We start from the raw sequence: 27,893 nt of genomic DNA on the forward strand, positions 1-27,893 counted from the left end.
CATCTCGTGTTACATCAGTTAGGTTGCATGTTGCAGGCTATGTATGTAATATGTAGTGTGTTTTATAAATGGGAACCTAACGTGAGTTAGAATTCAGCTTTCTGCTGTCACATTAGGAAACTAGGGCCGGATCTCCAGAAATAGATGGTGGAAATATATTTTAAATATATTTTCCTTTTAGACTTGCAAACAAAACAGAATTAACAATCAGTGACAAAGTGCCAAAAGTATGAGGGCAATTAAGTCAGCCAGTCTACAGAAACTGTAGAAAAAACAACAACAAAGGTATTAGAATACATATAGAATGTTTATTTTCCAGAACTAGCTGTCTTTACTGTACACAATACAAAATAGGTATCTTGTATCACAAGCCATAATGTGGCCCGCATTATTTCAGACCAATATTGAACATTTCACAGTAGCAGCACACCTCTACTTAAACATAAAATTAACAAAAAAATGTAAAAGCAGCAAACAGTTTGATTTCAATTTATATTTAATATATTGTTGAATAAAATTATCTATATTCAAATAAATTCATTTAACTAACCATATTTAGAATTTGTAAAATGATCTGATCATTAAACCTGAAAACGCTAAGAGTTCTATTTCTTTCTGAAATTCTGAAAGTTAATCTATAACCTAGTAACATATACTTTGAGAATCCATGAGATATATGCCAAAATGTTTATGTCAGCTATATGGATTTTAAAACAAAATGTATCGTTTCCAATTCTGTTTTATTTGAACAAATTCATAAGAGCAGCTATTGAGCTGCCCAGAAATAAAGCAGGTTAGTTTTAATGCTACATTGATGTTCTTGGGACACTGCTAGTATGTGGCTGTTCAGTGAAATTCTCAGGTGTAGCCAGTGAAAATAATACCTAATACCTTTGGCTGAAGGTGTTGGCACGTGGTGGTCACATACCGCCTTATCAAATAGCATGGGCTTCTTACGTTATATTGATATTATTTGTGGCACTACAGTTAGAAGACCGTTCCTGTAAACCTGAAGCACATCAAGCAATACCAAAAATGAAAAATGTCTGCATGCACAGTAAGACCTGTTAGGTTTTCACATACTTGCGCTTTCCAGTGTCTGAAGCTGTGAAGGAGGTTATAATGGACTAACAGCACAATACTCAGGCAAGAAGTGAGAACCAGCACAGGTATATCACAGTAATATTTTCATATCCCAGTCTTTGACTGTGTATGCATTGCTGTATTAACTTCAGTTTAATATGCAAAAAATAAATTATCAACAAATAAAAATTCGGTTGAACATTTTGTATACTACTGTGATATATGAATATGGTCTCATTATCCAGTTATAAAAATCAATTGCAAAGGACATTACAGTGAAACAATAACGCTATACAAGTATGTTCATATTGTTTTGCTTGTACCTTTAGTCCATGATGTAATGTATTATGTTATACTGAGATGTATAATGTATGATTATACCATCATTCTTCATTTCTGAATTAAACATTAGCGGCATTATACTATATTAGTATAATGGATGGACTGTTTCCTCACGCCTGCAGAGGGTTAATACCCCACCTCTGCACTGAACGTATGGATAACCAGTAACTTCTACCTCTATATATCATCACACGGCAGAGATGTGATTCCACCAATCCTTGATGCTTTATGCGACACTGTTTCCCAGTGAGGCACCTTGTCACCCACCTGTAGACATATAAACAATTTTTTTTTTTTTTTTTTTTTTTTTTTTTTAAATAAGTGTCAGTTTGACAGTTCATCATCCTTTGGCGATAGAAGAAGAAAAAAAACAGCTGATCATCCTTCGTATCACCTCCGAGACATAATACTTTTTCAGCCAATCCAGCAAATCCATGATTTGTTCATCTTTTACCGAAAAATAATTCTTTGTGTTGTGTTCCAATGTCTAACTGATAAGCTGAGCCTTTTAAATAATCTGCAATGGAATTGTGCGTTTTAACCCACTTTGAATGATCATAGTAATAAACGCTTGCTGCCACTTGATCTGCTGTCCCACTTTAAATTTAAATATAAAACAACCTTCTATAAATAGATATTGCCAGACAAGACATGTCTGAAATACTGTATATGAAGTTATGTTAATTTTCCCACATGAAGTTGATATTCTCCGAGGTAAGTGAGTTCTCCAGTAGTCATCAAAGTGCTCTGTGTGTGTCCCCGTCACACTGGCATGAGTGAGATCTGAAGGCTCCCAGCCAGCTCTCACCAGGCCAGGGGTGAAGTCATGTGGGAACTCCTGCTGTATTCCACAACCTGGGTCTCATGAAGCGCTCTCTGCAAAACAGCCCATTACTGACAAGCGCTGGGGCAGACATGACACTGACACTATACATGCATCGCTGGTTATAACATCAAAAGAGCATTTCTAGATTCAACACATGATATCTCTTTGTTATATTTTTATTACCCTAGGAGATTTTTTAGCAAAAGCAAAAATCCCTACCTAAAAGCAAGAAGTCTGTTTGTTTCACATTGTATTGTGGCTAATACACCAGCTCACCTCAAACTTTGAGATGAATTCGGCGAAAATACCAAAGAAGGCTTCTGTGGTGGTGGCCTTGCTGTCTTCTCCAAAGTAAGACGCGACCTTGGAGAATTCATCCATGGCACGGTGCTGCAGGGAATCCAGACACTGCACTGTGGGATGGCAGTTCTCTAAGAAGCTCTGACACACCAGTCAAGGTACCAGTCGCAAGTCGTCCAGGTACAACAGCCCTACAAAGCACACATCTCAAAGAAGCTCTACTTATCTGAATGAGAGCAGCTCTGTGCTGTTCTGGATTCCATTAGCAATGCAAGGTAACAGTCATGTAATACACATAAGATAAATATGTTATATAATATTTGAATCACATTATAAACAAAACAGTCAGTGTTAGTGTATGTACTTCATGTTTTCCTATGCAGAATATTAAACTATAGTTTACAGGTTATTTAGTTACATGTCCATCATTAAGTTTATCTTGTAATTAACACAAGAGTTGCATTAGATGAGTCTTCATTTAAACATGCAGAATAAGAGGATTTCTTTTCCAATAGGCAAAAAAGCAGACAATAGATAGGCAATAGATAATGGACATTTTTGAACATTTATTTTAAATTGGCTTGGTTGCCAATTAAATCCAACCACCCATCTTCTAATTGCTTATCCTGGGCAAGGTCACAAGAGGTTCGGTTGTGCTTTGACTTGAAAATTATCAATTAGGCCAGGATTCAGACACAAAGTTTTCAGGCCCGAGCCAAACCACGAAGAGATGGTTCACTATTATAAATTATGTGAGCTGTACCTGCGCTGATGATGCCCTGCTCACTAAGCCCTGCTCACTAGAAGAACCAAAAGCATGACTAAACTGCAGAGGTGGCAATTTCAGGTCCAGAAAGTACAAATCCAGACCAAGATTTTGTTTCAACCAACCAGTTGAATACTCTGTGACTCTTTATGCTCAACTGGTTAGTTGAAAGTAAATCATGGTCTGGATTTTTACTTTCTGGACTTGAAATTGCCAATGTGCTAAACTGAGCTGGTTGCTTCACCACCATCTTATTGGTCAAAATGCACAGAAACAACAGGTGATCTGCATCGATACGCATGGATATAGTGCATATATTATTCATTATTAATATTTTCACACATCACAATGTATTGATGCATTCCCAGTAACTCAAAATTTGAAAATTTCCAACCTCCTACTTTGGTGTTCATTTTCAGATACTGTCAAAAATTAATATCTTTGTTATGTTTTGCTCTGATTATCTGTAATGCAGCTGTAATTTTTTGGGACATGTAAAGGATACACTCATCACAGCAGCAAAGTGATCTTCATCATTAGTAGGCATTTTTTGGCAGGCAATCCTGATATCCTTGATAGTTGAATGAATATCATGAAGGTCTGCTGTAATGGATTTTTGATTGACTGAAGGGAGAGTGATATTAAATGTATTAGAAGAAAACCACTATGGGAACCAGAACTAATTAGTATAGTCACAATTTCAACTGGTATCATTGACCCAGATGCTTTCTTCAAGTCTATTTTTGCTGTAAACAACTTCTACTAATCTGTTTTTTAAGTAATTGCAGGTATAAAAGGAAATACAATCTTCCATAGCATAATTTAAAAATAAACATAGTATAAAGTTGATCTAGCCCAAGACACTGAGGACACATATGTCCATTTTCACCCAAAAATTCAAGCACAGAGCATGCACTCAAATGGACAGAAGAGTTCCATTACCTTTGGCAGCAAACGGAACAGTTGAAAGATCCTTGGCAAAGCCTACAAGTTCTGGAAAGTGTTGGCTTAATGATTTGGCGAGAATGTGTAGGAAAGTTGATTTGCCATCCACAGTTTTTGTAGTGCTGAGCTACAAGAAAGGAGAAGTGGTTCAACGGGCTACAAATTACTTCTTAGATACAACTAAAAGTAGATTTCAAGGCCAATAGTTGAAACAGCTCTTGTCTTCATTCATCTATCTCTGTAACTGCTTGTCTAATGTAGGCAAACATTCACATACACACACTAATGCACACAAGTTAGATACACCAATTTACATAAACTACATGATTTGACTGTGAGGGGAACAACACAAAGAGAAATAATAATAATAATCAGGACAAAAACAATAAGGAACCCTAACAAGAAAACTCAATTGACTCCATACAGATTTTTTTGTTACTATTTACTGAAAGATTGTTTATTTCTTGTTTGAAACACATCTAACAAGTTGAAGTCACTAAAATGTCCTGCTACAGAAGTTCTACTGAAATGTCATGTTAACCTACATTTGCAGCAGTGATAATGAACTCATGTACTCCAGAATACTGCACAAAATGTTACAAAAATCTCCCATAGGATAAACCAGTTAATAATAGGATTGGGCCAATTTACCACAGAATCCTATAATAAATGTCCTACATGAGGGTACAAAACCACACTTACTAAAACTTGAAAGTCAGGTGTAGTTATTTATCCTGTTAGTTTGTGTATTCAGGTGAAGGTTAATGTGGGATTATGAATCCTGGGATATTATAAAACAATGGTAACAACTATCTTTTTTTTTCCATTGTAAACACGTACACATACCTCAGTGAGGAAGTTTATTTTAAATCCCGTGGTTTTGTTGGTCTTTGGCTGACCATTGTTCAGGTAATTCCCCATTGCTAGCACAAACTGTTGAAGAGAGGTATGGAAACATTTAGATTTAAAAAAAAATATATATATATAAAAAATTATAATTAATTAAAAGTTAGAATACAACTGGCCTTTTAAAATTAGAGATAATCTTTTCCTGTGTCAAACTATTTACACCAATTTTTTTTTAGCCTTAAACACCACTGATTACATTTAACCAAAGTCAATGTAACTGTAACAGGTTTAGTTTGCTAAAATGGAGGCTTTGCCCCTGACAAATTTTATGTGTGTGTGTATACAAACATTCAATTAATTCATTCATCCATTCATTCATTTAATTGCTTGTTTGTTTGTTTATTTTGCTGTGGCACACATAGCAGATCATTTTGATCAGGGGAGGCAAAAGGACTCAATGCCCTGTGTGTTGTGACATAGTGACACATTACTCCTGTAATCATCAACAAAATTATCTGTAATTTGTGCCACAGTAGCCCTTCTGTTGGTTTGTACCACGCGAGACAGCCTTCATTCGCATCTCATATCAATAGGTCCTGGTTGCCTAACACCTTGTTGGCAGCTCTTCCCTCCTTGGACCACTCTCAGCAGGTACTCACCTCGGCTGACCATGAGCACCCCCACTAGCCTTGCGGTTTCCGAGATGCCCTGATGCAGTCATCTGGCCATAATGATTTGGCCAATGTCACCCAGATCTTTATGCCTGGCCATTTGTTCTGCATTCAACATGTTGACTACCAGTACCGAATGTTAGCTTACCGTCTAATATATCCAACACCTTGACATGCACCGTTTTTACGAGATATTCAACATTATTCACTTCAGCTGGGGGTGGTCATAATGTTTTGGCTCATATATATGTCCTTAATTTCATTATGAAAAAAATGTACAATAAAGTACAATAAAGGTCAAAAATATAAGGGATGTCAAACCTCAAGGATCTTGGCCAGTCTCTTGCTGTTCCTCAGCTCGATGGAAGCCTTCTGAATGTACTCGTAGCTGACCCTTAAGTCTTCCGTCTTCTCCTGCAGCGTTGTCTTGAAATGGAGACTCCTCAGACGTGTCTTGTAATCAGGAACTGACAGCATCTGTTGCCGGCCACAAACAAACAAACACATACAAATTATTCTTGGCAGGAGCCAATCGGAATGACAGCCAAAAGTGCAGCCAGCCAAGACAGCCTGCAGTAAAGCCAGAGGGGATCCCAGGGCTGATCAGGCACCTGAAAAACAAACTGGTCGGGCTCGCTCAGCTTGCTGGGATTGTGGCTGTACGGCTCGTACTGCTTCACTTCGTCCTCATCGGGAGCGTATAGCAGCAGCTGCCTGATGTGCGACGGCTCCAGCCTCTCTGTCATCATGGTCATCAGGACCTGCCGCAGCTCTGCAGGGGACAGCTTCAGGTGCGCAATCAGGATGGCTGTGAGGAGCAGCCGGACAGGTTAGACACAGTCTCTGAGGAGGACACTGCATCACACGTGAGCTCAAAGCCGTAGCAGAGAAATCTGAAAGTAAAGCGTCGACCGATGCAGTTAATTGAGCGTAAAATCAAAGATGGCTGCTGAGGTCATTCATTGGGCAGCCGTGTCTGGTGGTCACCTGACACGGGGCAGCGATCTGTCCACTGACGTGATGCAGTCATACTCACAGGCATTGTAGGCCTTTTTGTGTGAAAGAATCTCGACCACGTCTTTCTTTTTAAAGGTCTCAGGCAGGATGCTGGGTTCTGGGGAAGAGACTGACATGTTTAATCACAGTGTAAGGACGTGCGTTCTCGACACCGGTGGGCACCTACACACAGTTCATCTCTATACAATGTGATAAAGAGTGAGGTGCCAGTATGGAGAACATGGATGGTGTTTCTCAGAGGCTTTGAATAGATGAATTCAAAGGTCTCCAGAGAGAATGGCCACCTTGAGCAGAAACTGTAAACACAAGACAACATAAATCAGGCAAGTAGTGGTAAGATGATCTAGACAAATGTTGGATATAAAACTGTTCATTTTACCTTAATAGTTACATATTCAATTTGTCGATTATATGACATATATTATAGAATTTCCTGTATTAATTTTCTTTTATAGATTTGAATAAAACATGCTCTATATAAGTTTTTTGTGCTGCCATATAATAATATGCAATAAATTTATATATATATATGCAATATATATGTAATATGTCAAATCAAGTAGTTCATACAGTCTATACCAAGTGTATCAGTATGGATCAAACAAACAAACCTGTACTGATGCAAACACATGGAAGTCTGTTTTGACTCATGTCTACATTGCATTGGAAAGTACATGAAATTATATTTACAATGTAAATGAGAGGCAAACTACAAATATTAAGCATTAATATTCATGGCAAATAATGCAGATCGAGAGAAGGATTTGCCACCCAGTCTGGTTAAATCCAACTCGACAGCAGCAGCTGTTCTGTGTCCAAGGATGGGGTGCAGAGTATTAGCTGTGGTGATATGAGCCAATCAGGAAGCTGTTTACTCAGGACATGGTGGCGCAATGAGCATGAGAGCATGTGAGCATTTGCATAAAACCGCTTACTGGTCTTCCTCTGTGTTCCAAAGTGCAGCTCTAAATCGAGGTACTTCACCATGTCACTCAGCTTGTCGTAGTCAGAGTCCTCGCCGAGCTGGAAGGCCAACAGCTTTACGTTACTCATCTGTTATTCGCTCATTTTTATCAGATGCTGCTTACTAAATGTTGATTTCACACTAGTGGCCAGAACTGTGGAAACACCTAGCACTTTTGGAACAACACTTTAAAAATTACTACATGGAAATTGGCGGTAATGTCTATGAACAACTAAAGAATGTCACAAATATCATACAGTAGATGATGAGTAACAGGAATAAAGCAGTTCTACAATCTCTAAAAATTGGACGTGTTTCCACAATTTTGGCCACTAGTGTAGAGTGTTAGCCTGAGAAGGTGCTCACCTGCCCCCAGATGGTGCCCTCGGAGTTCTCCACCTGCTCCCAGCGTAGCCGCTTCACGCTCATATGGTTGGAGTCTGGGGTGTAGTGAGCAGACTGTGGCAATGGAGGGGGGATGCAGGGAGGGGGGGGCGGCGGGGGCACGGGCGGCGGGTGCAAAGAGCCCGACGGGCTCAGGTCACCTGACATCATGCCATCGTGGTGGAGAAGTGGGTGGGGGCTCTCATGGAGCTGATGTGCAGCCTGAGATGGGTGGGAATAGTGCACCTGTGACTGGGGGGCAGGTTTGGGTGTGGTTCTGTGGGCCTGATGGCTCGTGTGGCGCTGGATGGAGCGCTGGGCACGTTCGAGCGGGTGCATGGGCTGGGGAGACTCCTGGGGCGACGGGTAACTCGGGGGACCCGGGTAAGGCTGCCTCACTTGCTGGAGACCTGGGTCACTTGCGTAGCTGCTCTGGGGGACCAGGGGAATGTGGGGCAGGGTAGATGCATGCATCTGCTGGACCTGGAGGTCCTCGACGCTCGGCGACCTCTTGTGCAAAGACTGCCGGGTGGGCAAGTGAACCCGTGGGGGAGGAGGTGGTGGAGGAATGGGGTAATGCTGGAAGGGCAAGTAGGGTCTGGGGATATGCTCCGGGGAGAAGGTGACAGGCAGAGGGGGGTCATTAAACTGAATGGGCGGGGGCGGCGGGGGGCTCTGGGGAGGCGGGGGAATGTGGTCGGAGCTGGAGGAGTAGGTCAGGGAGACCCCATCTTCACTACTGCTCTGATGCTCATTGCTGCTCAGCTCGTGTGGTAGGAAGCTCGCCTCTTGCTCGTCCTGGAAGCTCATCTAGAAAACAGTCTGATGTCATTTTCGCCCACATTTAGACTCCATTTCTTTTTATTATCTTCACTTGTTTATCCCAAGTAGCTTTCATGTACATATACTTAATCATTTATATAGGGGCAGGTAACAGCAAGGTATCCAGAACAAAAGAGCAGATAGATAGATAGATAGATATATAGATGGATGGATGGATGGATGGATGGATGGATGGACGGATGGATATATAGATATATGGATGGATGGATGGATGGATGAGTAGATAGATTTATAGATATATGGATGGACGGATAGATAGATAGATAGATGGATGGATGGATGGATGGATGGATGGATAGATAGATAGATAGATAGATAGATAGATAGATAGATAGATAGATAGATATTCCGAATGAACCTTTAAAGACAATTAAAAACAATAAAATACTGAGCTAGAATACTGTGGATAGACAAAAATGCAGTTAAGATACGCACAAATCTGAGATAAAAATAAAAGATCGCCTCAATCCATAGGCTAGGTGACATTAAGGAGCTTCATATTTACTTATTCACTTATTTATTTTCATGGGCGCAGTACCAACCTCCTCATAATCTGTTTCCAGGGCCATGAAGTCGTCCACATTGGCGCCAGAGTGGCCCAGCTGCTCATTCAGGGCATCCAGGAACTTGTCCGTGTCCTTGCTGCGAGGCGGCCGCGAGAAGGTGAACAGCTTTTTCCGACGGGACGGCGGGCTGGGGGGATAGTCCTCAGCCTCGGGGGAAGGTGGGGGGCTGTCCAGACTGATGTAAGGGTTAGGATCAGTACTGCCTGGTGAGGGAATAGCCTGGGGATAGTCTCTAAACTGGGGGCTGGGCAAGGGTTCCGTCCATAAGAAAGTGGGGGCAAATTTTCCGTAACCTAGAGAGCAAAACACAATTCAGCTCAGACTGACATGATGCACACACATTTGTACATGTACTACTTGCAAGCTCTCGTCCTTTCTTGATATTCTGTGTAACGAAGCATAAGCAGAGCTTAGTTAATAATCAATTATATTGCAGCAGATAATGCCGGCATTATATAATTGGTCATAATGAAGACGAACTCACATGACGCCACTGCATCAAAAAGCTGATCACTTTAGTTTAGATCACTGTTTCCCAGTCTGGTCCTCAGGAGGTGACAGTCGGTCCATGTTTGCTCCCTACCAGGAACTGGGAGGGAGCAAAACCGTGGACTGTCTGTGGGTCGCCGAGGACTGGATTGGGAACCACTGGTTTAGAGTGTCAATATCTCAGAAACGAATCACACCACAGAAAAACATCGTCTGTCACACGCACATATGGCTGAGTGGAAAGCGTTGTGTACCTTTGTTAGTATGCATGGAGGGGCAGAGGGACTGTGCATGGGCTTCTGGACCAGAAAGATCATCTCGAGCAGGTGAAGAGTCACTCAGAAGAGACCCCCCCCCAGTCACGCTCTCGATCTCGGCATATTCTCCTGACATCTATGGGTTGGCGTACGGTTGGATTATTGAAAAAAAAATCTCCCAGTAGGTGTTTGCATGAGTGCGTTTGTAGGAATTACCCACGTTCTTTAGGTTTGAGGTCTCTGGGAGGGATGTGCCATCTCCGGATTGCCTCTCTCCTGGACCCAGCCTCATCCCCAACTCCACAGAGTTACTATAAATTCCTGAGAACCAGAAGAAGTGGTCTCCGAGACACGTGCACAGCCAGATGACACATCCTCAGACAGAAGCTATGCTAGACATGCTGGGTCATATATTGAAGCAGGACAGACCATACAAAGGCTGACACCTGCAAGAAGCACATGTGCCGTTGCATTGCTGTGTGCCTCTGCGTACCCACGACACTGACATAGCAGCACACAGCATGCGTGTTCTCTTATTAGCTAACCAATTAAAAATAACCATACATCTCATTTTCCTCATATCATTATTGTAATTTTATCATTTTATCACTTTAGTTGAGGTTTTTCCTCACTGGGATCTAATTCTGCAGGTAATTTTACTTTCAGTTCACTGGCAGGCTACATGAAATGCATTAACATCTTTAGGAAGAGCCAATACGAAAGAAAATAGGTATTTTCTTTCTGCAGTATTGAATGACTTTAGCAGCGTGATCACAGGCAACAGGGAAACACCTACAGTGATAGTAAGCTTTGGAGCAACAGGGAAACACCTACAGTGATAGTAAGCTTTGGAGCAACAGGGAAACACCTACAGTGATAGTAAGCTTTGGACAGCATGATTCCTGACTACACTTGTTTTTTTCAAATTCTACAGCTGTATAAAAGCAGAGGTGGATAGATCAGGTCCAGAAAGTAAAAATCCGGACCAAGATTTCTGGACCTGAACTATCCAACTCTGGTTAAAAGTGACAGATAGTATTACTGGATATTACTGCATGATTCTCAAAACTTCATGACTGCATACCAGTTTTATTTGTATCTCATTGCATTAAATTATGGTCGTCATTTATATTCAAGCTCAGTTGATTAATTAAATTCTCTTTTGTACCATGAAATGTATTCGATTTATATGATTTTATCCCATAAAACCTTACATGTTTCTGTATGAGCAAGTTTCATGAATTTGCCTTTAAGTCTGCGTGGATGGGAACTACACTATTTGGTTAAAAGGCAACATTGTAGCCTAGCAGAGTTGCCCAATGGCAGTGTGTAGACCAGTCCAACAAGTTGCTGGCCTAACAGGGATTAAAACAAGCGTCAATCTCACCAGAAAATCAGGACAAGAAAATAAGTCCATCACATCTCCTATGTGATGTGAGCCTCACTATCATTATTATTATTTGTCATAAAAAGCTATTACATGCCCTTCAACAAAACAGCTTTCTACTAAATAGAGGACCTTGGTAGTAGAACAGTCTGATAATAAAAATGCTCTCACCCACACAGGATAAACAAATCAAAACCTTCAAGAAGCTTCCCACACATCAGACTCAACTTGCCGCAGTGTAAGAAAATAACAGAGGTCGTTTAATGTACATCTGAAACGTTGTAGAGAATAAAGTGAAATCTGAAGGAATTCACGATAATCCTCAGCACATGTTCTTCAGCAAATGCGACCCGAGTGTCAGAGAACCTGCCATAGGATTCGTGTGTGGACAGGGGGAACTCCATCTGCAATACTTGAGCTATGCTGGAAATGTTAAAGTCACAGTTGTAAGTCATCACAAAGAAGACATTTATGCAACAATAAGGACAGGTATGGAAGAGTGAGTACCCATTCCCAGGTGAGTGCCTATGACTGAATCATCCGTGCTCCTTTCACGCACACTGGTCTTGTAGGTGGTTCCAGTTACTTTCACAGAGCTGCTGCGCCTGTGGGGGTCTGGGCCAGCCTCAGCCTCCTCTGCTGCTGACAGAACATAGACAGGGCACAATGCTCAAGTAGTTAACGTACAGGCCAACACATGACACCTGCAGGGTAGAAGACACATAAAAGCCACGGGTATGAGGACGCACCAGTGTTTCTGGTAAAAAAATACTAGTAGGTGACTTCAAATAAAATAAGTCCCATCAAAAGACTCACATTCATAACACAAAAAAGAATGAATAAATATTACTCAAGCGTACGTTGTAAGACATAAACACCAAGAATTTCCTCCAGCTTTACATATTTTCAGATAAAGTAAAATAGGATAAAAACTTTGCAAACAAACCCAAAAATACATGTAGGCCTGTCTGGCTGTAACATTTTAATAACAGCATTCTGCTACCGACTTGAAATCAAGTTACTTCCCTGTGCTACAGGGCCACGGCCTCCATGACGTCTGACTGTATCTCAGACTCATCGTCGTCGTTGCCATTAGACCTGCTTGGTTCCAGAAAATACTTTTTAAGGTTTGCTTATCTCGCCCCGTCTGATCTCACCCGTCACTGTTTGTTGGTATGTGATGCTTTATCAGAGTAAATGAATCAAATAATGGTTGCTTCCTTCCACATATTGGCAAAGCCTATTGACTCCACATTCATAAAAAAATGAAAATTTTTAAAATAGAAGGATATGTGGTAATTTCATTTTAACCTATTTTAAGACAGTTCAAATTGTGCTTACAGGGAATTATTTTCACCAGAATGACTGGAGAGATTTAAATTTGCTGGACTTAAACAGATTTTCCCAGGTGAAATCCGGTAAATACCAAATGAGGGAAACTATGGTACGCACCCGCCATTCTGTACCCAAGGAAGCGAGAGATCTTCTGCTGACAATGCTCCTGTTCCTCATAGGTCAGCAGCTGGAAGATGAAGCGCCAGATCACCTGCTTGGCTGGAGTATCTAGCACGGGAAATACGTCCACAATGAGTGTGTCCACGTTCCTGCACACAAGAGAGTGGAGTGGCCTACGTGAGATCTCAGGGCTCAGGCTCAGCAGGCATTCTGCATCTGTTCTACCAGTCGAACTGTCCTCAGCATCTGTTACCCCCACCTGTGCTGGAAGAAGGTCTCCAGGGCTTTGCAGATGGTGTAGCGTTCCTGAAGGGTAAGGAGGTGCTCCAGCTGCTGGCTGAAGGTGCGTCCATGGACCCGGATGCTGGACGGCAAGATCTCGGCCACCCACTGCAGGGAGCTTAGCACAGGAGAGCGGGAACGGGAACGGGAGCGCTGGGGGATGTCCTCCTTCTCCGGCTCGGCCAGTGTGAAGGTGAGAGGTCCGTCCTCCACCACCAGCGTGGGCATGGCGCCACTGCCTTGCAGCATGGACACGACCTTTTCATGGGAGCAGTTCCTGAAGAGCAGACACATAGACTTTATCTATCTATCTATCTATCTATCTATCTACTTATTTGATTGTTTCCTTATGTTCATACCATTATTTTAACTTCGTTTTTCCACTGATGTGGAGACGATTAAAATGAGAACTTTTTATTTATGCGAAGTTGAACATATAATGAGTTGTGATCATTAAAAAAAACAGCGACAGAGCAATGGTTGGCATGATTACCAAGCACGCAGGTTGAAAACCAGATGCTTTAAAATTGTATTAAGTATATAGAATGTGCTTTGCACCAAGAGTTACTCAATTTTAACTGAAGAATGGAAATATCTTTTTCTATGCAGGTCTGCAAAGGTTTTTAAAACTGTTCTGTGTATAACAAAGCATTTTAAGTCTGCACCTCATGTCCAGTCCATTGAGAAATAGGATCCGGTCCCCAGGTTTAAGGCCAGATTTCTCTGCTGGACTTCCTGAAGGGCAGCCAGATAACATAAAGGCATTATTTAAGAATTCAATTTAAAAAATCAATCATGCAAACCTTCTGAAACAACATACCAAGACACAACATTCAGCAGCTTCAGGAAATATAAAAGCTAGTATCCCTCATGTAACCACCATGGCCTCTTTGTGTTACTGTTTTTGTTTATAATGGGTGACTTTGCAACAATGTTCATCACAAGTCTAATTGTGCCCTCTGTAACTCGGGAAAATGTTACCAAGAGGACAATATACCATGCTTTCCACACCAGAGCTCCTTTCTCCCTCCCCTCTTGACACTTGAACTCCATAATCCAATAGAACTTCCTACCTACTATCTACTATCTATTAATAAGGAATTACATCAATTATATATGCTACATGAATCTGTTTTACATTTATATGTTCTGTGCCATTTTACACAGTCCCTACCTAGCCTGTGTTTGTGTATATGTTTGTTTCACACCTAAGAAAGCATTTACTGCAACCTTCCACAGTGCTTTCCTGGGGCAGGGTACTGGAAGACAAAAAAACATCCTGAAAAAAATATATAGATGTGTGTGTGTGTGTGTGTGTGTGCATGCATAAATTCATGCACTGTACCAACATGAAGAAGAATTTCCTATATGACTGGCTTATTAGGATGGTATGGCGATATTTACTGCTGCTGTAACTATGTAAATGGAAGACTAGGCTGCCGAAGTGAACCAAGGGCTGTCACCTTTCGTTTTTTCGTTTGCTGACAGTAAGGCGCCAGTTCAAACGAATAATTGTTTGCTTTGCACAGTAGAAGAACAGCTTTCTCAAATGCCTGTTTCTCATCCTCATCTACATCACCTTTCAGTTAGTCAGTGACTGTCAGAAATGCAGATACCTCTGGCACACTTACAGTAATCGCTGCACATGACAGTCAGTGCTATTAATGGCAATTCCCAGGATTCCTAGCAATGGGAGTAGTGTTCGTTTCTGTCAACTCAGAGCCTTAATCCATTTCCCAGTTTCAGTCTTGGCTTTTTTGGGAACTGGGATATTTTAAAATGTATTCTTAAAAGTACACGGCAGCGATCATGATGTGTGGACAGCTGGATGTCTCGGTGACAGTGTTCATTATGTAACTGGTGTCGACCTTTTTCATATGCTCCATAATAAGCATTCTCAGTACTGCCAAAACTGTATTATGAAACACAAAAGAGACAAATTATGCAAAAAATTTTGTTTGTGTAACAACAAATACATAATCAAAAAACAGACAGCACTGCGTCATACCTGGAAGGACTGAGTCAATCCATACAGGCGCATGTCCGCGCAGCGTAAATCCAAAACTCGTGCCTCCCCTGAATATGCGCACTGTCCTGAAAATAAAAACCCAGGGCTTTACATTGTTTTTAAAAACGATAAGTGTACATTTCTCCCTTCTGTCTGTATACAGTCTCGTGCTATTCTTTAGATTACTGGCAGATATTGGCTTGGCTTTTGTGTATCTAGATAGATGCTTAATGCTGGTTTGCATGAGAGACACAGGTTGACCTCGCCTATGCTATCAGCCTAATTGCCACAGAAAACATCTTTGAAATAGGACAGATTGCATTGGGCAGCATAACGAGGAGCCTTGTGAAACACCTGTTCGCTTGCTAAGCAGCTCCTTCACTGTCATACAACAAAGAAAAGAACAGCATGAGCCGGAACTTGCTCGGGATGAGTGGCGAGGTATGGAAACACGCTAATGTTGCACCCCGGCAGCAGTCAGTTTTACTGACATTCAAGTAGCGCTTGTTTTGTTGTTATGGTAACTCTCCGGGATACGCCGCGAGTTACGGTGTCGTTGCTTTACATACACCGCCCACTCTTCCCAGCATGCTTGACCCCGTAACCCCGGTAAAAGTTCCCCTGTGGGAAACTTCAGACTTTGAAATTATCCCTCTACACACTCCTACCTGAGATCCCAGGGTAAGCACAGCGCAAACATTTCTCTCTTGCATTATAAAGTGTTCATCACCTTCTCTATGCAATGATTCTTACATACATCTCAGCCTGAACCTGCTGAACTGCAGTTTGCAGGATACAGGTATCAGCATTTTCGCTCCCTTAATTTTCATACTGCGCACAACTCAAGATCATTCTGTGAACATTAATGGTGCATAGTTCAGTACTTTAAAAGGCTAAATGTTATCTCATAGTTATCTCATTTTCAAACGTCATTCAGCATCAATGGCTGATTTATTTCCTACATTTGAAACAGCTGACATTTGTAATACTCTTTCAAAGATTACTGTTAATTGACAGCATAAGGATTGAGACGGTACTGATGTGGGGTACTGACCTGCGGTTGGCTCCCCCAGAGGAGTTCCCAGCAATCAGTGAGGTCGTCTTTCTCAAGCCCCTGCTGAGCGGCGCGTCCTCCTCGCCGCCAGCCCTGGGCACGGAGCTGGCTCTGGTGGACACCTGCAGGCGCTCAGGGTGGTCCTCGCTGCGGCTGCGGTGCAGCCGGTTCTGCGCCGAGTCATTTAGACTCTTCCTGCGGTACAGCCGGTTGGCCAGGCTTTGAGAGACGACCTCGTCGAAGCGCTGCCGGTGCTTCTTGGGAATGAAGATCCTGGCAAACATCACACAAGGAGGCGCACGTCAGAACCGCAGCGGGAGCCGTCCATTCGCCCCTCAGCGAAGCACCCCCCGGACCATCAGGAGTCCTCCTGCCGTCTGACTGTGTGCCAAGCACCTGAGCTCATAATGGCACACTTTTCATCCAGGGAGAACTAAAGAAGGTGGAAAAGAGGAACAAACTGGATATAGGCACTGGCAGACAAGTGTTACTGTGCGTTAAGGTGGCTGAAGTGCCAAATAAATTAATTAATCGATAATAACCTGATGAAATTACTTAATGAATATTAAGCTATTTAAATTTTTTTATTATTAAATTTATGTTCCGCAAATGGGGAAAAAAAGTGAGTGCAAATTAGTAAGCAGTGTACACCAGTGATCAGTCCTAGTCTTTTTTATCCGTAATCCACAAATGCTGATATGGGAAAAAGGGGGGGAGAGGGAAATCTCTGTGAAACTAGCAGGTCCCAGTGCCGATTCTGAAGTGTGTGCGTTCAGTCAAACCAGCGGGTGGAATGCACAGAGAGCGGCCACAGCACGTATGTGGGAGGGAGTACAGTAGTACACAGCCACCCCTGGAGATGAGATGAACTATCTCTCTCTCTCTCTCTCACCCGCTCTCGCAATCTCGCTCCCGCCCTTAGTGCGGTAAATTCTCATTACAAATACTTCTATACATTTAGGCGCAGTAGGCAGTCGCTCCACTTCCGTGGTGCATAGTTGTACGAATGTAAAGCGAACCATCACGTCCCTCTAACGAAGGAGAGCGGCAAGTGCTAACACCCGGTGTTTCAAGGGAAAAGACTGCATTCTGACCTATTGATAAAGTTTTCATGGGTAACGCAGTATTGTTTAAGGAAGCACTTCCCAAAGGCATAGCTTGGCTTTGTGACGCAACAGAATACATTAAATCTATTTTGCCTATGCACAAGGAGAATAAGAACAATGAAGAGAACATCACGACACCTACAGAACACCTCTTCACTTCCTTCTATAGATTCACTCGACCTTGTTACGTATGTGGCTATGTGTAAAAATGGAGCAAACTTGCTGCATGCATACAAGTTCATGCTGATGCAGTTAATACAAGGCTGTCTTTCTGCAGAACTGCTTTCCTGTTGAAGGGCCCACACATATATTACAAACCACTTCTACTTGAAGCATGACTCACTCTAAGCAAGATCATTATTTAGTTATTTATTCAAGAAAATATGTGAGGCTCTAGAACAATCTGAAAGACATCTCTACACAATGAACGGCTTTCCATGGTGAGGACACACTGTGCTTTTGTTACGACTCTGTGGCCAGCTTCCAAATAAATGCCTCACTTAGCAGTTGTTCTTTTTTAAGTTCTAGAGCTTGTTTATGATTTTTGTTTTACAGTGATAAGTGGTCATTGAATCATTTTCATCCTTTGCTGTTAGTGTTTTTTTTTTTTTGATAGCTCGCTTTTGGACACCTGCACAACACAGTGAAGTACAGTAGAGTGTTGTGGTGACTGCCTGTGAACAGGTCATATTATTAATTTTCTTTAAATGCTTCTTTCAATACTGTCCTTGTAAGAAAACCTGTAAAATCTGAATCTATTCTTACAGTAATGTTATGACTTAAACGAAAATAAACCAAAGCAGAAGTTCAAACCATGTACCCAGTGTTTCTTTGACTCTAAAATCGGAATGTTCCGGAATTATACTGTGGTTCTTGTATTTGAAGTAAAAGAAGCGCCTTTTTCAAAATAAAGCAGTAACTATGACTACCAAAGATTCAGCCTTACAGTATCGGTTGTTTTAGTAATAAATTAGAATGATGAATAATGCGCAGGGGTTCACCTTACGTCTGGATAAAACATCAGCTAATTTCATTGGTCCAAACATTTACCAAAATGAGAAAAAAAGAGAAAAATTGTGAATAGCAAAGTGTTATTTTAAGGAAATGTATGACAATGGGGAAGACGCTTAAGTCCCATCAATCCATCTTCTATACCTGCTTGTCCCATGCAAGGCCGTGGGGGTTCGGGGCCGATCCCGGAAGCAATGGGCACAAGGCAGAGAATAACCCAGGGTGGGGCACCAGCCTTCACAGGTCAGGGCCTAACGTATAATATATCATTTGTTTCTGTAGGCGTTTTTGGAATGGCCACTGCCTGCAGCTACATTTTGTTCAAACTTTTTTTTTGTGAGACCCTGATATTAACAATGTTCATGCGAGTCTGCTCCACACACATATGAGGAATAGGCCGGCAATAAAAAAAAAAACGTTAAGGCTGGTCTCCATGGAAACTGGAAGAGTACATTTAAATGATGGGAAGCTTGAGTGTGTTGCTTTGTGACATAGACATATATGTTAGATTTGCAAACTAGAATGAAGCTGCTTGTCCAGATGACAAGCTGATTGGTTACCGACAGTATTTTATTTTAAAGTATATCCATGGTTAATTGCTCATTTTAAATGTAAGTTCTGTGTGCAACTTTTTATTATGTTTTTAATAAATGTATTTCAAACCGTTGATTTAGAAAACTAAAAGATCTTACTCTTTCTAATTCAATATTTATACCTGACAATGTTTAATAACTTTTGCCTATTGATGCAATTAATTAATTTATATTTAAGTGCTGACTTCATTTGTACTTCTTAAGTTAGTGCCCGTTTCTACAACTAATATGCAAAATTCAATCTCTGGTTTTCTTTTTCATAAGAAGTAGGTTGTCTGAAATAGAATGGGAAAAGTCCATTGAGAATATTTGGGATGTTAGCCAATTGGAAAAGGGGACATTGTGGACATTGTATGTATAACCAGTCAAGGGTTAAATTGCATCACTATATTGACCATAAGCATATCAATAGACTTTGAAGAATTTAAGATGCATGCATTGTAATTGTTATTTTATTAATCATTTTATATTCTAAATGTGCTCTACAATGGACTGGAATGACATCAAGGGGGTTACTGGCCTTGTGCTGTGCTGCCTTGGATTGACTTTATGACCCTGTACTGGATGAGCGGTTGGAAGAATGATGGATGCATTGATGTAGGAGTTTCCAACTCTGTTCCTGGAGAGCTACTGTCCAGTAGGTTTTCTATCTTATCTGGCTTCTGCTGAGCCACATCTGTTCTCAGGAACATACCAGGAGCAGGTGTGGCTCATCAGAAGCCAGGTAGGATAGAAAACCCACTGGATAGTAGCTCTCCGGGGTCAGAGTTGGAGACCCCTGAATTAATGGATGTCATAGCAGCAATGACTAGCCATCTGATACATTTTAGACATTTCACGTTCAAGACTGTATTATTTAGAGCTTCAAAATAACATTGAGCAGTGAACAAACCTTCTTGTTAATACAGCTAATACACTTTCAGATATATGCATTATGACCTATAGGTAGTTTAGGTCATAAACTTAGTTTTATATTAATTTTGTAGTATATATTATAGTTATGATATCGCAAAAGATAATGTAATAGTATAATTGTAATTAAGTGTTTAGCCAGGGCTGGGTGTGGATTTCAGGTCAAAAGTTCTTTGATCACCTACAATGGCTTTACCACTGTTTCACCCCAGACCAGACCACGTTCAGTTTTGTGTTGTAACGCTTGTATTGTCTTCCCTGCCTCTCTCTCCTCCAAAGCCCTTATTATAAACTCCCCACACCAGCCTCCCATCCCTGCGTCACATGGTTCTGTAATCTTATTGTTTTCAGATATTTTTCAGTTTTTGAGATATTTTCCATTCCATCAACAATAACATGTTCTGTTGCGCAAACATCAACTGATACAATTTTCAGTAACTCTCAGTCATTTTCAGCTTTTTTTTTCATTTACTCCTACTTGATACAGTTGATATCCTCATACATAAGTATCTGCCACATCATCACAGCTAGTTAATTAAAGGTCACCCCAGGACAGGGGCACCGTAAAGGTGGGGACATTTAAAACAATTCCAAGGACCCCTGAGCGACAGGGGCCCTAAAGAAATTTGGAACATAATTGGATTGGTCTGGGTTGGGAGCCCAATATGATGTGCTTTCACGGGGCCCAAATCTCTAACGACACCCCTGCCCTGGGATCAGAAGGGTATCAGAAGCCAAAATTTAATGGGAGTGAGAGGTGTCAGAAATTCAGGATCAGTGTCATTATTCTAGTAATTTGCATTGCATTATAACAAACAGAAATGCTAATAATAGTTTCTTCAACTTATTCACCCAAAACTTCACTTTTTTTTTTAAACTTAATTAGTAGCAACATATGAAATAAGTAAGAAGAAACTGAGACAGTATGTATAGATCGGCTGTCTGCATTATATTCTAATTGGGTTTTTGAGAGCTCAGTATTCCGTTAATAACTCATAAAAAGTATGTTTCTGTAAGTTCACACTGGTGGCACATTAAATGTGAGAAAACATGGAGGGGCTTCATGCTGCAACATGATTGGACGGTTGTCTTCATGACCCACATGCCTGACCTTGCATTTCTTAACTAGAACTAGGTTTCTGGTGCATGTCAGCCCTCATGCTGGTAGGCATAATGGCTACCTGAAGAGGAGTTTTAAAGGGGGTCACAATTCCCTTATGAAATCTCAAGTCTCAGTCACAACACTTCCTGCAGTGACAAAGGAGTAAAATGCAGCCACATGTGTCTTTACAGTCAGATTGTGCTATTAATGATGTAATGGGAATTTAATGTGCAAGGTTACATCACGTGCAAATCAAGGTACGCTTGCATGGGTGGAAATTATTATATTAAGATTCAGAGCACTGATCCGTATGCTGTTGCTGTATGGAAAAATGTATGGGATAGATACACATTGGTTAACGTGCAGCTTATTTGAAGAAGTATTAGATGGAACACACAGGTAAATATTAGCCTTAAAAAAGCCAATGCTTGCTGAAAGCTTTTATATACGGCATTGCCCATCTTAGTTATTACATTTGACGATGACGATGATTCACCAACCAGTGAAATCCAGTACAGTGTGTATTTGTCATATACATTTATGTGAAGTTTAAGTTATATATTTAAGAGTTAATTTAAGAAGTATATTGTCATGTGCATGGTAAAAACACTCAGTTACACCATACAATGAAAATCTTACTCTACATGTTCTTTCTGGGCACAGTTGACACATATCAAACATAAGACACAATATCAAAGACAAAGTGCATTATAAATGAATAAGCACATGCGTCACCCCCTAATATATTTGTCACATACCCTAAACTTAACATATAACAGGCCCATCATAGCATCTTATAATAAATCCAATCAATTTCTACACTGGTTACATCTTGAAGAATGAAAAAACCACTGACATAGAGCAACACTGGAGACCCACAGACATGCGACTGACACTCATCTTTTTACGTGACTAATCCATCCCAGCCAATACTCCAGCTGCATCATGGTAACACTTACTGCCTCGGGTGACTGAGTATTTTTAGGATACTGCAGACTCCTCCTGATTGAAGGACGTTGTAAAACTTGCCCTTGAATAGAACAGTGACATGAAGTCTGGATGAAGGGACTTTAGCAGCGGGATGGAAGTAAAATAAGAGTATGGGGACAATACAGACAGAGGAAACCAGCATGGATACTGGGTCACCTCTGTCTGAGAGGGCGACATACTGGGGGCCAGAGAAAAGAAAACCTAATGTTACATAATGATTGGCTGTTCGGACAAGATGAACTGAGTGAATAAACTCATCCCCAGACCACCGCCCAGTTTGGATGTGCAGTCTGACTCTTATGTACAAAAGGATTCAGTGCCACCTCAATGTCAGTATACTGTCAAACAGCATACTTTGGCAATACAGGAGGGACAATGCATGACTGATATGCAAAGTGACAAAGTACAGACTCACCAAGTATTCATGACACCATATTCTGTGTCATTTAAAATTTTATGAAGCATGTTATAAAATTCCACTTTGAATCTGATTTGCAGATTTCAGTGCATTTTTCCCAGAGGACCTGCATTTATTCACCCCCAACTCTAGCCCCCCCCCCACAGGATTTAATTAATTACTTTCATTGATTTGCCGACATATTCCCAAAGTGTCTTCATTTTATGCATTTATGTCGATGGAAATTTGATGTGGTAATTACGTATGAAGAATTGTATGAACAAACTCTTTCTAATGAATTATACCAAAACACAGATGATTAAATGTGGTCCCAAGAGGATGTGTCCCTTTCATGTCCCTTTCATGTCCCTTTCATCTGCATGTGCAGCTCCTTATTTTCCACACGTGTGACTTTTTTGTGTTCATTAGCTCATGAACTTGACGAAGTCAAACCTAACACTGCCATCTGTTGTGAGTTTTGCCGGTCACAGGGTACAATGCTGAAAAAGACTGCCGCTCACTCATAACTAGTGCACAGCAGTAATTACAAAGACCAGGGAGAGTAGTCGCCCTAATTTCCTTCCTTAATGGAAAGGCTCCTGGATTAGCTGCAGATCCCAGTTCCATCCCCCACTCCTCACGTTCCTGCTGCTCCAGATGGTGTCTACCTACATTAGACTCACACGCTGTAGCTTCTCATGTCTCCTTTACAATATGCTCAGGATTTTTAAAGGTCTTGTAGGACATCATTAACTCTCAAATGGCATATCCTCCAGATATCTGTCTCGTCTTTCTCGTACGGTGCAGTAATGCATATAATATATGTGCTTTTGACGTTTATTCACATGGTGCAACAAAAGCATTCTTGACTTTACCAGCATTAACTCATAGCTCATAAATTTATGCATTCAGGAATAATTTTCCAAAATAATTTTTAATATCCCTATGAACTGATATGCAATCATAATTATATATAGTTCTTAAAGGGTGTCCTACAAGGTCATTTGAAATGTAAAATCCATCCATTCATCCATCTATCCATCTTCTAATTGCTTATCCTAGTCAGGGTCATGGGGAGGCTGGGTTACATCCTGGGTGGGAAGACAGGCTATTTCAGAGTAAATACATACACGAGAGGTGCAAGTTAGCCTGACTGCATGTCTTTGGACCTCAAGAGGAAACCAAAGAGCCCAAAAGAAACCTGCATGACACAGGGTGCAAACTCCACACGTACAGAACAGAGGCTGGATTTGAACCCCCAGCCCTGGAGATGTGAGACACTGTGCCACCCCATAATGTAAAATATATCCAAAGAAATTATCATATCCTTAATGCATTGTATTGCTTACCACAAATGACCTGAACAGCAAAGAAATGCTATGGCAAAAGCACACTGTCACTCCAGCTTGTCACTTCTCAGTGGTGACACACTTCGTGTGACATTCTAGATACACCAGTCACCTTTATCCAACCCGTGATGAGCCAGACCTTTAGCTCTTAGCAGGCGATCACGCCCACCATAAAAAGGAAGACCCAGAGACTGAAACAAAATCTATTCCGCATTTTAAAAAATTTGTTCCAGCTGCCTATCCAGCACAGGTTAGAAGTGTGGGCCTTGAGCCCATCCCTGGAAGCTTAGCGCACATGGTGAGGAACACCCTGTAGGCCTCAGAAGGACACACTCATTTGCATGCTATGGGCAATTTAGAGATGTCAGTTCACCTTACTGGAGTGCCCACAGGAAACTATTTGGCAACTCCAAAAGCACAGAGCAGTGGTAGGGTCCAGGCCCCTATCCATGGCGGCTTTAGGCAACAGCGCCACCCGCTGAGCCACCATATAGCTGTCAGCATGTGAATATTATACACTAATATAGAACATCAATACATATCATGGAGTTTTTGATGACGGGTGGTTCAGAACACCAGCGTGTCATAAGCATCTGGACCACAATAGACACGCCCCCACAAAACGCAAGCAAAGAGCTTTGCAATCATCTCTATGGTTACCTGATATTGCCGATGAGTTGACGGTGCTCCTCAGTGGTCAGAATGTCTGGTAGGATGGCGGCCAAATATTCCACCTTCCTCTCGGTGGCGTACTGCTTTAGCACTGAGAACAGCCTATTCTTCACCTCGGGCTCGTCTCCCAGGACCTGCTCGATCTGTAACATGCACGAGGACACTCCTTAACCCACAGGTAGCAGCGACATCAGCATCAACATTTTCACCACATAAACCGACCTGCGTTTAGGATTTAGAAGTAATATTTACAAGGAAAATGTTGACGCGAAAGAGAACCAGGATGCTAGAATGCTAGACCAGAAGCATGAATGTTAAGTGAACGAGAAGTCATCAGAAATGGGGTGGATGTATTAGTTGGACTGTATCTTCTGTAAGCCCTCCCTAAGTTATTGATGGGGATGAACCCTGATGACATCAGTCCCATGGGGTTTTCATTTGAAGCTCAAGGCCGCCCCTGACCACACCAGACCAAATCAAGGCTCACCTTCTTGTTAAACTCAATGGCTTTGTGTTTCCGGTCCTGCCGCAGGCCGTCACCGCCCTGGTGGAACTCTTTAATGCTTCCACCAGCGCGGCCCTGCTGGTTGGCCATGCACAGCACGCCCAGCCGAAGCGTGCGGCCCTGCGACGCCTTGATCATGGCTGCGGCCGTCTCGTGCTGCCGCACAGGAATCCCATTGACCTCCATGACATAATCTCCTGCTCTCAGTCCACTGCGCCCAGCTGGGGAGTTTGGGGAGCAGTCCTCCACCAGCAGGGGGCAGTCACCAACTATAGTGAAGCCAAAACGACCATCAGGGCCCGGGGTGATGTCTATCTGTAAGTCAGAGAAATTAAGTTATTTAAACGTTTCAGAAACTGACTTAACCAAACTTGGACACTAATATAGTAATGCCATGCTCTCTGATGTCTTAATTTGCTCATTTTCATATTCCAGTAGCAGATGGTATAGGAATAGTTACTGTGACACATTGTTTCTCCTAAGAATTATTATCTAGTGTTATATAAATAATGTTTCTACTGCCTTTGGTGTAATTTGTGCAAGAATTTTAATTGGACTGAGGGAGAAGTATGGTTTTATGAAGCATGAGATGCATGACTGTGGACTGAGTTTTAGCCCACACACACAGAGTGAGTGACAGAGACATGACTGCTGCTCAGTTCTGACCTGCTGTATGCGTGACACCACGCCGATGCTGGGAGGGATGTTCTTCTGGGCCTGGGCCAGGGCAATCAGGGCCTGCGTGCCGAGAGTGGACACATTCTGCCCTTCGATCTCCAGGACCTGATCGCCTGGCTGCAGCCCAGCGAGGTGGGCACTGCTCCCCTCCTCCACAGACAAGATGTAGCTGGGCCCATTGCCCCCTAGGCGGAAGCCAAAGTCCTCTGGCCAGCCCTGATTGGAGGCTGGCATTGTCAGGACTTCACAGGCGAGAGGACAAGAAAACCAGTTTAAACAATGTAACATTTACCTGTAAAAATGGTAATACAAAAGAACCACACACATCTCATTATATCTAGTAAAACAGCTGTGTGCTGATACATAACATATAACTGCACATACAGAGAGTACACACAAACAACACACCCATTCAGAGGGACACAGAAGATTATTTAATCGGCTCAAAAATATATAACAAAACATCTTTAAATGGTGGGGCAATGTGTGGCTCAGCAGGTGAAGCTGCCGCAGACTGGGAGGTCACTGGTTTAAATCCCAGGGTCGGCAGAATGATTTCACCACTGGGCCCTTGAGTAAGACCATTTAGCCCCTAGCTGTTCCAGGGACTGTCTGATCCTGCTTTCTCAAAAATGTACGTCACTTTGGATGAACGTATCTGCTGAAAAAATACATATAAACTGCTTGTTTGATTAGCTAATGTGAAGCAGCTGGAACTTAAGATCTTACATATAAAATCAAGAAAAATCACTTGAAGCTGAAATGTGGTTTGCCACGTTCATCAGATAACAGAATATCCTGTAATCCTTTATTTTATCGCATTTCCTGAAGGCTTCCTGAGTGCACATTACAGCACACATTAACTGCAAAGTCCCTGTGAGCCTTTCCTGGATCGGAGGATGAATGGATAGATGGAAGTATTAATCACAAATTGAATTATCTATTAATGTTATCTCAAGCACAGCATAAACACAGACTCAGACAGTCACAAACACATTCATGTATTTCAAAATCATGTGTAAATATGAATGATTTTTAGTATCACTGTACGTACATAATTTCTAACCTAATATTTAGAGATGGTTAACCTAACTCTCAAGCAGCACAGTAGAATTACAGATAAAATACAGCTTTACTCACAATGAATATATGAGCCAGATGTTTTCATACATATGAATTATTGGTTTTATTTGCTACATTTAGGTAATAGGAGAATTTGTATCAAAGCACGTACTGGATTAATACAGATTGGATACTGGAACCTAGAGAATGTTGATTTATAAAATGATAATATGCATAAACAAGATTTGCATTTCTTATATATAGAAATATATAGTCTGAAATGCCTGATTGACAAATGCCATTCCTATTGTTTTCATATTGGTAATTGCATTGTCTATATACATTTCAACACAAAAAAAAAAAAATTGTACTGGACCCAAAGGGTTAAAAGGATTTGTACATCTCTCCTCTCGATGAAGAAAGAGGAGCCACAACAAACTGACTTACAGAAATCTTTAGATGCATAGCGAGAGCCAGACTTGCTCTGGCGGAGAGAGTGTCTCCCTTTCCGATTTTGCAAAAACTTCTTCATTTTGCTTTGCTTCTCTGAGGCTCCTGTTTTAGGCTTGAAAGGTATCAAGCAAGCAGATGCCCCATATCCGTCTCCTCTATACCATGATGGCGGAAACCCCTGCAGACCACGGCCTCGCTCGGGTGAAAAAGATCCCAGCTCTTAAAAGGTTTCACATCAAAACAGGCAGTCCTGATAAATATCTCCCGTCCAAAATGAGAAAACTAAAAAAGACGTCAAGAGGACTGTGGCTAACATCCGTAGGCTGTGCATCGCTACTGAAATTCAGCAAATGTGCTGTCATCAGAGTTTGTGTCGTCAAACTAGGACACACTGGCAGGGTTTTCTCTCTTAATAGTTTTCTTGTGAAATGGTACTCCGAAGACCCATTTTTCTATAAATACTCCCCCCCCCCGTCCACATTCTATCTCTCTCCCTATCCTTTCTGCTTCCTCTCTTATAGTGCCGTATCTCTCAGAGGGATAGGATCTGGCCCAGAAACAACACAGCAAACCTG

At 41.6% G+C, this 27,893-nt stretch overlaps 1 protein-coding gene across 2 annotated transcripts; it reads right to left on the reverse strand.

Moving 5' to 3' along the window:
• Positions 1-288: 288 nt before the first annotated feature.
• Positions 289-27,738, reverse strand: grid2ipb (glutamate receptor, ionotropic, delta 2 (Grid2) interacting protein, b). Of its 2 annotated transcripts, none has more exons than XM_072712356.1 (23): positions 27,313-27,738; positions 25,792-26,045; positions 25,108-25,440; positions 24,609-24,763; positions 16,489-16,761; positions 15,435-15,520; positions 14,092-14,161; positions 13,404-13,703; positions 13,142-13,293; positions 12,197-12,331; positions 10,523-10,623; positions 10,300-10,438; positions 9,533-9,849; positions 8,130-8,957; positions 7,735-7,822; positions 6,819-6,896; positions 6,394-6,590; positions 6,104-6,259; positions 5,109-5,195; positions 4,260-4,389; positions 3,823-3,941; positions 2,528-2,692; positions 289-2,301 (listed from the first exon to the last, which is right to left on the reverse strand). In XM_072712356.1, the coding sequence occupies exons 1-23, from the start codon at positions 27,395-27,397 to the stop codon at positions 2,230-2,232; spliced, it is 4,320 nt and encodes a 1,439-aa protein (XP_072568457.1). In that variant the 5' UTR covers positions 27,398-27,738; the 3' UTR covers positions 289-2,229. The 2 variants fall into 2 exon arrangements, with proteins under 2 accessions (XP_072568457.1, XP_072568456.1); XM_072712355.1 differs by having other exon boundaries at positions 6,819-6,908.
• Positions 27,739-27,893: the final 155 nt, after the last annotated feature.

Source organism: Paramormyrops kingsleyae, chromosome 5 (genome assembly GCF_048594095.1).
Source record: "Paramormyrops kingsleyae isolate MSU_618 chromosome 5, PKINGS_0.4, whole genome shotgun sequence".
NCBI lineage: Eukaryota > Metazoa > Chordata > Actinopteri > Osteoglossiformes > Mormyridae > Paramormyrops > Paramormyrops kingsleyae.

Excerpts from the sequence above, each read along its gene's own strand:
- grid2ipb (XM_072712355.1), bottom strand. The coding sequence starts at position 27,397 with ATGAAGAAGTTTTTGCAAAATCGGAAAGGGAGACACTCTCTCCGCCAG. Across the intron at positions 16,762-24,608 it reads CAACTCATCGGCAATATCAG|GATCTTCATTCCCAAGAAGC; the intron begins GTAACCATAGAG and ends GATGTTTGCCAG. Across the intron at positions 14,162-15,434 it reads GATTGACTCAGTCCTTCCAG|GAAGTCCAGCAGAGAAATCT; the intron begins GTATGACGCAGT and ends GCTGCCCTTCAG.